This window comes from Vicia villosa, linkage group LG2, assembly GCF_029867415.1.
Source record: "Vicia villosa cultivar HV-30 ecotype Madison, WI linkage group LG2, Vvil1.0, whole genome shotgun sequence".
Taxonomy (NCBI): domain Eukaryota; kingdom Viridiplantae; phylum Streptophyta; class Magnoliopsida; order Fabales; family Fabaceae; genus Vicia; species Vicia villosa.
In genome coordinates this window covers 176,211,972-176,224,739 of record NC_081181.1, presented here as the reverse complement: position 1 = coordinate 176,224,739, position 12,768 = coordinate 176,211,972, and the positions used below count along the sequence as shown (strand labels likewise).

The following is a 12,768-nucleotide window of genomic DNA, read 5'->3' as shown; positions in this document are numbered from 1 at the left end:
AACATTTACGCCAATTGAAATGGCGGATTCATTTGTATCGTACCTTCTTCAAAACTCTTCAAATACCAATTCTCACTTTTCACATTTCACACACTTTCACTCTCACTCTCAATTCTTCCATTTCATTCTTTTCATACTTTTCTATAATTTTAGTCCAAAAGCACTGTTATGGATGGAAGATGAAGATAAAATTAAACAGAGAAGAAAATGTAAGTTTTTTTTTAAGATGTTATCATTATTTATATCATTATATTATACGCTTATTTATGTTATGTTAATATCTGTATTTATTTTATTCGTATAATTTTATTATTATTATTATTATTATTATTATTATTATTATTATTATTATTATTATTATTATTATCTCATTAATTAAAATATTGGTTTATTTATGGTAATGTAGAAGGTTATAGTTAAATCTGATTTTTTTACCACTATGCCACACTTATGGAACTTTAATACCAGAATGCCACAAAGTGAAAAAAAATACCAGAATGCCACACTTCCAGTTGGGGGCCGGTCAGGCCTTGGACGGACTGGAAGAGAGTTTTTTTGGCACGTTGGAGTCCGGCCAGGGGTGGGCCGGACGCAAACTAACCCTTTTTTTTTTGTTTTTTTTTATTTTAATTGAATTTAAAGAATTATTAATTACAATAATTGTTTTTTATTATAATTAATGATTAAAATATAATAAAAAAATATATAATAAAAAAAAATTATTTGCTAATATTTATTTTATTCAATACATAAACGGGTACAAGGAAAAAAAGCCTATTTTTTCTTGAGCTTTGGTTGGACCATATGACCTCAGTGAGACATTTTTTGGGTTTCTTCGGTCTCGTACCCCCTGCGTAACGGTTGATCATCGTTTGGTGGAGGTTGCCTTTGTGGAGAATCGTCGCTTGAAAGATCATCGTTTTGATGCGACGGACCATCATCCATAAACCTAGCCAGTTGTTCTGGAGTTATTGTCGGTAAATTATCAAGTATTTCATCATCAGTGATGTCAACGAATGGTTGATTTGAAGCCACAAAGGTTTGTGGCACTTGTGCTTGAAAGGATGGATAGTAGGCATTTGCAGTGTCAAATGTATGTTGTGGTTGGGAGAGTGAAAGCGGTTGAGATTGGGAGTATGATTGGTCGAAGTCGGGTTGAGGGATTGGGGTGTTATGTAGCGGTGGTCGAAGTGTTGATTGTTGTTGATATTGTTCTTGGTGGTAGTAGTAGTTTGTTTGGGGGGTTGAGATGTAAGGGCTTGGAATTTGAGATGGTGTGGCAAAAAACGTGTGTTGTTGTGTGGTTTGAGTGTGTTGGTATGTTTGTGGAAATGAAGATGTTTGTTGTTGGAATTGTGTTGGTTGGAATTGTGGTGTTGGTTGGAATTGTGGTGTTGGTTGGAATTGTGGTGTTGGTTGGAATGATTGTGGGATTTCTTGATGAAAGGTGGTATGTGAGGTTGATGAAGAGGAGGCATAATGACGAGGGTCTGCCAAATACGTTTCTTTTGACAAATATATTAATGGAATATTTCTTAACCATTGCATATATTCATCGGTGTGGCGTAAAGTAGTAATCATCTCACCTGTCATTATTAAGTTTCTTCTATCTTTCCACTCGTTGTTCTCGTGAATGTTCAAATCTCGATAAGCACAATCCTTTACATCGTTCTTCGTTATGGCGTGGTGATCTCCAAGACACCTCGGGGATTGAGGGATGTTTTAAGTAAACCCAAATTGAAGCCTAACCCTGTCGACGTGTGTTTACCCAGAAAAATGGTAAACAAACGCTAGTTTCCTTTTTAAAGGTTACTTTGCGGAATCAACTAGAATATTCCAGGACTGATTGCTTTGATTTGTTCAGTAAGTGTGTTTAGTTTGTATTAAATGCAGCAATAACTTTAAAGTGAAAGTAAAGACTGAAATTAAAAGCTTTAAAATAACTAAAAGCAATAGAAAGCAGTAAAGATGCACTGAAAAGGAGATATAACGTAAAATGATTGCATAAATGATTGCATAATTTAAACTGGTACGCATACGTACATCCCAAAGTTGCACTCGTCACTCGTTATTGCGCAGAGATTTGAGTTTACTTGTGTTTTGTAGCAAAATGCGGACCTCTAACTATCCTTATTGAACTTGCTTAAATAGTAAAAATAAAATAACTACTACTAACGGTCGACTGATAATCAGCCAACACGTGTCTTCGACATGCAAATATCTTTGATGTGTGAAGCTTCCACGTGTCACTTATAACTGCTGAAAACTGTCTCCTTTAACCTCTAGTACCTTCCGTCTTGCACTTCAGTTTCTGCAGTGAATTTCTTTAAGTCTTTGCACACTTCTGGTCGAACACTGAAGCCTCTGATAATTCCAGTCGAACAACTTCGACTAGGAAGCGTTACTTGGTCGAAATGCCTCGACTCAGATGGCAATGTATATATTTATTTAAGGCCCAATCACCAATTTAGGGCCTTTTTACCAAAGTGAGGCCCAATTACCAATTTTTTAGCCCAAGATGCCCATTTGTTGGTAAGTCGAAATCCTAGGGTAACAGCGTGATGCATTTCCACAATATGAAAACAAATAATATATGTAGTTGCACTCCACGCCCGAGCTTCTCGTTGAGTGCAACGTGGATATTTTTCGTAAGGCCTCCACAAAAACTGTAAGACATAAATAAATATAAGAGTCGTATTCACGTAGATGAAAGATTTAATATATGGCTTGGAAAAAAACTTACATCTCCTTGGACCATGTGATCCAAAATGAAACGATATCCATCAAGATAAGCATTTAGAGATGAGAAATACTCCATACCTCGTTGTGCAAATCTTGCATATTTAAAAAGTTCAATTAGAAATATGCGTTAATTTAGTGGAAAAATAAATATATAGAATAAAGAATTTACCTAGTGGCCTATGGATATGATGGAGCAATTTCACTCCTTGGAGCAAGTCGTGGAATACGATAGTAGGTCCACACAGCGAGAATGAGTGAGCAGCCTCCAACACTCATGCATCCTACACGACATGCTTTGCACATCTCCCTGTAAAGGTAAGACAAACACGCAAACCCCCAACTATATTTGCCGCATTCATCAAAATCTTTGACAAATTTGTACCAAGAAGAATGCAACACATTATGAGATTTGTCAGGAAATAAAACTGCAATCATACTTAAGATATATAATTTTGCATGCAGTATATTTTCCTCCTCGGTTTGTTGAGAATGTTGTTCTAACTCAATCAACTCGTCGTGGATCCATCTCAATTTTACCGCACTCTTCACCCTATCACTAAAAGGTTCTATGCCTAAAGCATCGACACATGCATAATCAGGTCCTTCGGTTTCACCTACTACAGCCCTCCCATCTATGCGGAGGTCTAACAACATATTTATATCCTCTAGTGTGATTGTACATTCACCGGTTGGTAAATGAAACGTGTGTGTCTCGGGCCTCCACCTCTCAAGCATCGCAATTACAAGTTTAGAATCAACACTTCTAAAGTTGATTTTGGCGACACGTCCAAAACCGGCTCGTTCCAAGTAAGGCTTGATAGACTCACTTGGCTCCCTATCAAATAGATGATTATGTAGTCTAAACCTTAGAATCATCCTATACAAAAAATATATCATTTTGTTAGTATACAAAAATAATAAACTGTGAAACTTACGTATAAGAAATACTAGTAACAAAACGTACGTATGCAACCACGTTCTCCCTTCTTCCTCTATGATTATCTCCCAAAGCAAGCAAACCAGACATGTTGTGTGATTGTGGTAGTGGTAAACAAATTGTGTGTTTCAGATGAATATGCAACTTTAGAATTTGGAAGATGTGATGAGTTTGGAGTGATAATGAGAGGTTGAATTTATAGTCAAAGTGAATGCATTGTATAAACCATTGGAATAACAAGTGTAATGCATGAAAAGAAGGGGCATTCTATTATCCAACTTTATTACAATCTCTTGCATGCTTCTACTATATGATGGGATTGCACACTGGTTGATGGGACAATTGCATGCATGCAACGACAAATTTGCCTCCTTGTGGTCCGTCCCACCGTTGGTTAGATCGTTACTAATAACACCATTTTAATGCACTGAACAAATAATGTTTCTCTGAGCCATTCAGTTTTAATATAATTTTTCTCTGAACAAATAATTTTTCTTTGTGTTTGAATGTGTGTTGCTATATATGTTTCAGTCAAAGTGGTTTTTAAACTGTGCCAACCAAAAAATGGACACGTAGGGAGTCCGTCCAGTCAAAGGACGAATCAAGTTTCAGTCCAACCAGGGGTTGGCCGAACCACAAGGGAGTCCGTCCAGGGGTTGGCCGAACCCAAACATGCTTGGTTAGCGTGCGTCCAAGGGTGGGACGGACCACAAGGAGGCACATCTTTCGTTGCATGCATGCATGCAATTGTCCCATCAACCAGTGTGCAATCCCATCATATAGTAGAAGCATGCAAGAGATTGTAATAAAGTTGGATAATAGAATGCCCCTTCTTTGCATGCATTACACTTGTTAGTCCAATGGTTTATACAATGCATTCACTTTGACTATAAATTCAACCTCTCATTATCACTCCAAACTCATCACATCTTCCAAATTCTAAAGTTGCATATTCATCTGAAACACACAATTTGTTTACCACTACCACAATCACACAATATGTCTGGTTTGCTTGCTTTGGGAGATAATCATATAGGAACAAGGGAGAACGTGGCTGCATACGTACGTTTTGTTACTAGTATTTCTTATACGTAAGTTTCACAGTTTATTATTTTTGTATACTAACAAAATGATATATTTTTTGTATAGGATGATTCTAAAAGGTTTAGACTACATAATCATCTATTTGATAGGGAGCCAAGTGAGTCTATCAAGCCTTACTTGGAACGAGCCGGTTTTGGAGGTGTCGCCAAAATCAACTTTAGAAGTGTTGATTCTAAACTTGTATTTGCGATGCTTGAGAGGTGGAGGCCCGATACACACACGTTTCATTTGTCAACCGGTGAATGTACAATCACACTAGAGGATATAAATATGTTGTTTGGCCTCCGCATAGATGGGAGGGCTGTAGTAGGTGAAACCGAAAGACCTGATTATGCATGTGTCGATGCTTTAGGCATAGAACCTTTTAGTGATAGGGTGAAGGGTGCGGTAAAATTGAGATGGATCCACGACGAGTTGATTGAGTTAGAACAACATTCTCAAAAAACCGAGGAGGAAAATATACTGCATGCAAAATTATATAACTTAAGTATGATTGCAGTTTTATTTCCTGACAAATCTCATAATGTGTTGCATTCTTCTTGGTTCAAATTTGTCAAAGATTTTGATGAATGCGGCAAATATAGTTGGGGGTCTGCGTGTTTGTCTTACCTTTACAGGGAGATGTGCAAAGCATGTCGTGTAGGATGCATGAGTGTTGGAGGCTGCTCACTCATTCTCGCTGTGTGGACCTACTATCGTATTCCACGACTTGCTCCAAGGAGTGAAATTGCTCCATCCTATCCATACGCCACTAGGTTAATTCTTTATTCTATATATTTATTTTTCCACTAAATTAACGCATATTTCTAATTGAAATTTTTAAATATGCAAGATTTGCACAACGAGGTATGGAGTATTTCTCATCTCCAAATGCTTATCTTGATGGATATCGTTTCATTTTGGATCACATGGTCCAAGGAGATGTAAGTTTTTTTCCAAGCCATATATTAAATCTTTCATCTACGTGAATACGACTCTTATATTTATTTATGTCTTACAGTTTTTGTGGAGGCCTTACGAAAAATATCCACGTTGCACTCAACGAGAAGCTCGGGCGTGGAGTGCAACTACATATATTATTTGTTTTCATATTATGGAAATGCATCACGCCAACAGGGTTAGGCTTCAATTTGTGTTTACTTAAAACATCCCTCAACCCCCGAGGTGTCTTGGAGATCACCACGCCATAACGAAGAACGATGTAAAGGATTGTGCTTATCGAGATTTGAACATTCACGAGAACAACGAGTGGAAAGATAGAAGAAACTTAATAATGACAGGTAAGGTGAGTACTACTTTACGCCACACCGATGAATATATGCAATGGTTAAGAAATATTCCATTAATATATTTGTCGAAAGAAACGTATTTGGCAGACCCTCGTCCTTATGCCTCCTCTTCATCAACCCCACATATATACCACCTTTCTTCAAGAAATCCCACAATCATTCCAACCAACCACACAATTCCAACCAACACCACAATTCCAACCAACAACACAATTCCAACAAACACAATTCCAACAACAATCATCTTCATTTCCACAAACATACCAACACACTCAAACCACACAACAACACACGTTTTTTGCCACACCATCTCAAATTCCAAGCCCTTACACCTCAACCCCCCAAACAAACTACTACTACCACCAAGAACAATATCAACAACAATCAACACTTCGACCACCGCTACATAACACCCCAATCCCTCAACCCGACTTCGACCAGTCATACTCCCAATCTCAACCGCTTTCACTCTCCCAACCACAACATACATTTGACACTACAAATGCCTACTATCCATCCTTTCAAGCACAAGTGCCACAAACCTTTGTGGCTTCAAATCAACCACTCGTTGACATCACTGATGATGAAATACTTGATAATATATCGACAATAACTCCAGAACAACTGGCTAGGTTTATGGATGATGGTCCGTCGCATCTAAACGATGATCTTTCAAGCGACGATTCTCCACAAAGGCAACCTCCACCAAACGATGATCAACCGTTACGCAGGGGTACGAGACCAAAGAAACCCAAAAAATATCTCACTGGGGGTCATATGGTCCAACCAAAGCCCAAGAAAAAATAGGCTTTTTTTCCTTGTACCCGTTTATGTATTGAATAAAATAAATATTGGCAAATAATTTTTTTTATTATATTTTTTATATTTTATATTATATTTTAATCATTAATTATAATAAAAAAACAATTATTGTAATTAATAATTCTTTAAATTCAATTAAAATAAAAAAAACGAAAAAAAAAGGGCTAGTTTGCGTCCGGCCCACCCCTTGCCGGACCCTAACGTGCCAAAAAAACTCTCTTCCAGTCCGTCCAAGGCCTGGCCGGACCCCAACTGGAAGTGTGGCATTCTGCTATTTTTTTTTTCACTTTGTGGCATTCTGGTATTAAAGTTCCATAAGTGTGGCATAGTGGTAAAAAAATCGTTAAATCTTCATAGATATTACTTATTTAAATCTTGGTAATTATAATTACTTATTTAAATCTTATTTAAATCGTTAAAAAAATTGTTAAATCTTTATAAAAGAAATAAAAATTTTTAAATCTTGTTAATTATAATTACTTATTTAAATCTAATTAATATAAAAGATTTTTTTTCAATAATCACTCCAAAAAAAATTCTGAAATAACCAAATTTTCAAAAATAATATATAAATGATCAAAAATTGTCACAAATTACACATTGTTGCCAGGTCTATCGGCAACAACACTTCTTTTTGGGCCAAGTCGCCAATGCAATTGGAAAATCCACTTAATTTAGACTCAATTCGCCACCTTGAATGGCCACAAAGTTCTATTTTTTTTCATTTTTATTTAGTTAAATTATTAAATTTCACTATTTTTACCATTATTTTTCTTTAGTTAAATTTTTTTATGTAGAAAATAAAAGAAAGTACTCTTTTATATTAATAAAAAAATACAATTACATTAATAATAATAGAATCTACAATTACATTTTGGAGGATCTAGTGCGGGTGACCCTGGTACGATCCACACGACAGAGGTCTAATAACTCGTCTATATGGCTCACGAATAGGTAGTGTTTGGGTTGATGGCCCTTCCATGCACTCCGGTTCTACAAAATCTGTCAGCCGATCTTGACCTCTAGAGTTCCCGCTAAAGGAAAGGAGGGTGCTCGCGGCGCCTTCAAAACTTTGTTTTGGTGGGACAAAATGGCTCTTGGTGGGTGCGGCCTCAAAGCGCGGTCTTTGGTAGTTGGTGGTCGAATCGGGTTAGTTAAAATACAATGGTTGTGGTGGTGTGTAGAAGCCCAATGGTCGTTAGTTGGGGTATTGTGATCTTTGATGGATGAATGAGTTGTATGACTGGTATTCGTCATGTATGCCTATGTCGAGGGTAGGTGGTGGTGATCTGGAGGAGCTTGCCATATCGGTGTCTTGGAAGCGTTGGTGGTGGGATTGAGTTTGTAGTTGGGGTTGAGTTTGAGTTTGTGGCTGGTGTTGGTAGTGTTGGAATTGTTGTTGTTGTTGGTAAATTGGTTGTTGTTGTTGTTGGTAATATTGTTGTTGTTGTTCGAAATATTGTGGTTGTTGTTGTTGGTAAATTGGTTGTTGTTGTTGGTAATATTGTTGTTGTTCGAAATATTGTGGTTGTTGTTGTTGGAAATTTTGTGGTTGTTGTTGGAAATACGGTTGTTGTGCTCGCGGGTACTCTTCCAAATAGAAAGGGTCAGACACAATCATTTCAGGATTTGTAAGCAATATGTACCAGTTGACGTACTCAGTTGTTAGTTTCATTTCGGTCGGCGTCACCGGGAATTCCAGGACATGGGTTGAACGACAGACCCATATTTTAAGGAAGTCCTTAGCGAATGACTTCCAATTAGCTATGTACCACTGGTTGTTGACCTTTTGCATGTGCCAAGGTTCCTAACACATCGGGGGATCGTGATATTTTGATGCATTCCGAATTGGAGTTTGACACGGTCACCGTGGTGCATCTCCATATTGGTGAACCGTACGATAGGCGTTTTTGCTGTCCAAACAGCTGCATCTTCTTTGTTGGGTTCATGTCCCAATTCCAAATAAGATCTCCAAGTAAACTGCAAAGAAAAAAAATATATTACAAATTAGAGAATATGCTTTATTTTACAAATATAGTTTGAAAATAAAAAATTTAGTGGTAATACATCTTGTGGTCGAAGTTGATTCAAGAGTTGGCGATAAAAAATATTTTGTTTTTGGGCGTTAGGCTGTAATCCAATCCAGTTGCATTAAACCTAAACACATCAAAAAATAGAAATCAAACTGGTTACATTTATTAATAGAATAAATATATTAAATGAAATAACGTCATTAACATACCTTGACGCGTACGAGAAGATGAATATGTGTGGGTTTTTAGGGGCTAGTCTTGGCATTCTCCACCATCCCCATGCTTGTAGTAAGAATGCATATCCATAAAATGTACAACTTTGTTTTTTTTTGCATTTTTACACAAGGAGCTGTAAAGTTAAGCCAATATCGTAGAACCTCAACTATACATCTTGATGGTATCAATGTCATCAAGAAAAGACAAGTACATAAAATTTATAATGTTCCCCTTGCCATCGGGAAATAGTAAGTTACCAATTAATAACATAATATAAAATCTATTTCTCATTATTTTTTGCTCTTCGGTCGAAATTTCGTTCTACCTCAAGTTGTCATAATGAACTATAAGGGTCGATAGCTTAATACCTTGGCCCCTCGCTTTGTCTTGGCCGTCACCCTCGATCAAATCTATGCCCAACATTTGCTCGCATAGAGAATTGGGTTGTTGAACGTTTCCATACACTGCTTTTCCGTTAATTGGGAGACCCAATATTATGTACAGGTCCTCTAGCGTGATAGTACATTCACCCGTTGGAAGGTGAAAAGTGTGAGTCTCAGGCCTCCAACGCTCACACAATGCCAATATGAATTTAGTATCAATTGTAGTATTTAGAAAATTCATTACATGACCGAACCTCGCACGCTCAATGTAATGCACAATCCACGGGTCGGGAGCATCCATCGAGTGTGAACAGGTTCGAAATCTATTGAAATCCTATTAAAAAATAATTGAATAGAGTAAATATAAGTAAACAGTATGAATAATAGAGTATAAACAGTATAAACTTACGTATGTTGCAATGTTAGCAATAGTTTCCCGGTGTTCAATAGATTTAAACTTATTGAACACCGGGGAATAATTAAATCTATTGAACACCGGAGAACTATTTCTAACATTGCAACATACGTAAGTTTATATTGTTTATACTCTATTATTTATACAGTTTACTTATATTTACTTTATTCAATTTTTTTAATAGGATTTCAATAGATTTCGGACCTGCTCACACTCGATGGATGCTCCAGACCCGTGGATTGTGCCTTACATTGAGCGTGCGGGATTCGGTCATGTAATGAGTTTGGTAAATACTACAATTGATACTAAATTCATATTGACATTGTGTGAGCGTTGGAGGTATGAGACTCACATTTTTCACCTTCCAACAGGTGAATGTATCGTCAAGCTAGAAGACGTGTACATGTTATAGGGTCTCCCAATTAATGAAAAAATAATGTATGGAAACGTTCAACACCCAATTCTCTATGCGAGCAAATGTTGGGCGTAGATTTGGTCGAGGGTGACGACCGAGACAAAGCGAGGGGCCAAGGTATTAAGCTATCGACCCTTAAAGTTCATTATGACAACTTGAGGTTGAACGAGTTTTCGACCAAAGAGCAAAAAATAATGAAAACTAGATTTTATATTATGTTATTATTTGGTAACTTACTATTTCCCGATAGCACGGGGAATAGTACAAATTTTATGTACTTGTCTTTGCTTGATGACATTGATACCATCAAAATGTATAGTAGGGGATCAGCGATATTGGCTTACCTCTACAGCTCCTTGTGTAAAAATGTAAAAAAAGAAAATTGTACATTTTATGGATGTGCATTCTTACTTCAAGCATGATGATGGTGGAGAATGCCAAGACTAGCCCCTGAAAACCCGCACATATTCATCTTTCCGTACGCCTCAAGATAAGTTAATGACGTTATTTCATTTAATATATTTATTCTATTAATAATTGTAACTAATTTGATTTCTATTTTTTAATGTGTTTAAGTTTAATGCAACTGAATTGGATTACAACCTAACGCTATAAAACAAAATATTTTTTATCGGCAACTCTTGGATCGACTTCGACCACAAGATGTATTACCACTAAACTTTCCATTTTTTAACTATATTTGTAAAATAAAGCATCTTCTCTAATTTGTAATATAATTTTTTTTACTTTGCAGTTTACTTGGACACCGTATTTGGAATTGGGACATGAACCCAACAAAGAAGATGCAGCTGTTTGGAAAGCAAAAACGCCTATCGTACGCTTCACCACTGTAGAGATGCACCACAATGTCTGTGTCAAACTCCAATTCGGCATGCATCAAAATATCTCGGACTCCTCGATGTGTTTGGAACCTTGGCATCTTCAAAAGGTCAGCAACCAGTGGTACATAGCAAATTGGAAGTCATTCGCTAAGGACTTATATAAAATACGGGCCCGTCGTTCCAAACATGTCCTAGAATTCTCGGTGGCACCGACTGAAATGAAACCAATAACTGAATATGTCAACTAGTACAAATCAGTTACAAATCCTGAAATGATTGTGTCTGACCCTTTCTATTTGGAAAACCCGCGAGCACAACAACCATATTTCCAACAACAACAACCACAAAATTTCCAACAACAACCACAATATTTTGAACAACAACAACAATATTACCAACAATAACAACAACCAAATTACCAACAACAACTAATTTACCAATAACAACCAATTTACCAACAACAACAACAATTCCAACACTACAACACCAACCACAAACTCAACCCCACCACCAACGCTTCCAAGACACCAATGTGACGGGCTCCTCCAGATCACCACCAATTACCCCCGACACAAGCATACATGACGAATACCAGCCATATAATTCATTCATCCATCAAACATCACAATACCCCAACCAACGACCATTGGACTTCAACAAACCACCGCAACCATTGTACTTTAACCAACCCGATTTGACCACCTACTACCAGAGACCACACTTTGAGGCCGCACCCACTAGGAACCATTTTGTCCCACCAAGACAAAGCTTTGAAGGCGCCGCGGGCACTCGCCTTTCCTATAGCGAGAATTCTAGAGGTCAAGGTCGGCTGACAGATTTTGTAGACCCGGACTGCATTGAATGACCATCGACCCAAACACAACAATAACTAGAAAGAGGAGGGCGTCGTAGGAATTGGGGAGTACTACCTACTTGTGAGTCATCTAGACGAGTTATTAAACCTCCGCCGTACGGATCGTACCAGGGTCACCCGCACTAGGTCCTCCAAAATGTAATTGTAGACCCTATTATGATTAATGTAATTGTAGTTTTTTATTAATATAAAATAGTAGTTTCTTTTATTTATATTATTTTTCTACATAAAAAAATTTAAGTAAAGAAAAATAATGGCCAAAATAGTTAAAATAATTTAACCAAATAAAAATGAAAATAAATAAATAAATAGAACGATGTCTCTACCCTGGGTGGAGAATTGGGCCTAAATTAAGTGAATTCGTCAATTGCAGTGGTGACTTGACCCAAAAAGAAGTGTTGTCGCCAACGGGCTTGACGACAATGTGTAATTTGTGACAATTTTTGGTCAGTTATGTAATATTTTTGAAAACTTGGTTATTTCAGAATTTTATTTGAAAAAATTGGTTATTGAAAAAAATATTCTAATATAGACTGCCTATTAAAAAATCTAATCAACATACCTATATTTATCTTAGACAAAATTATATCGATTGCAAAAATTATCAATATTTTAAAAAATTAATCCAAATAATCAAGTTTAGATTTGCAATTAGGTATTGATGCCACGAGGGATGACGCCTCTTTGTCTTTTTAA

The 12,768-nt window shown here is 36.8% G+C and overlaps 2 protein-coding genes across 2 annotated transcripts; one reads left to right on the top strand and one right to left on the bottom strand.

The window, feature by feature from the left end:
* Positions 1-2,919: 2,919 nt before the first annotated feature.
* LOC131650717 (protein MAINTENANCE OF MERISTEMS-like) lies at positions 2,920-3,769 on the bottom strand. Its single transcript, XM_058920417.1, has 2 exons — positions 3,678-3,769; positions 2,920-3,577 (listed from the first exon to the last, which is right to left on the bottom strand). The coding sequence occupies exons 1-2, from the start codon at positions 3,767-3,769 to the stop codon at positions 2,920-2,922; spliced, it is 750 nt and encodes a 249-aa protein (XP_058776400.1).
* A 909-nt stretch (positions 3,770-4,678) lies between these two features.
* On the top strand, positions 4,679-5,927 carry LOC131650716 (protein MAIN-LIKE 2-like). Its single transcript, XM_058920416.1, has 4 exons — positions 4,679-4,741; positions 4,829-5,538; positions 5,616-5,706; positions 5,784-5,927. Exons 1-4 carry the CDS (start codon positions 4,679-4,681, stop codon positions 5,925-5,927), a joined length of 1,008 nt encoding a protein of 335 aa, XP_058776399.1.
* The last annotated feature ends 6,841 nt before the right edge of the window (positions 5,928-12,768 follow it).

Bases quoted from the DNA above. Each gene is read 5' to 3' on its own strand.
- LOC131650717 (XM_058920417.1), bottom strand. From the start codon at position 3,769: ATGTCTGGTTTGCTTGCTTTGGGAGATAATCATAGAGGAAGAAGGGAG. The intron at 3,578-3,677 runs GTAAGTTTCACA...TCTATTTGATAG, and splicing joins GTTACTAGTATTTCTTATAC to GGAGCCAAGTGAGTCTATCA.
- LOC131650716 (XM_058920416.1), top strand. From the start codon at position 4,679: ATGTCTGGTTTGCTTGCTTTGGGAGATAATCATATAGGAACAAGGGAG. The intron at 5,539-5,615 runs GTTAATTCTTTA...TAAATATGCAAG, and splicing joins TCCTATCCATACGCCACTAG to ATTTGCACAACGAGGTATGG. The intron at 5,707-5,783 runs GTAAGTTTTTTT...TATGTCTTACAG, and splicing joins ATCACATGGTCCAAGGAGAT to TTTTTGTGGAGGCCTTACGA.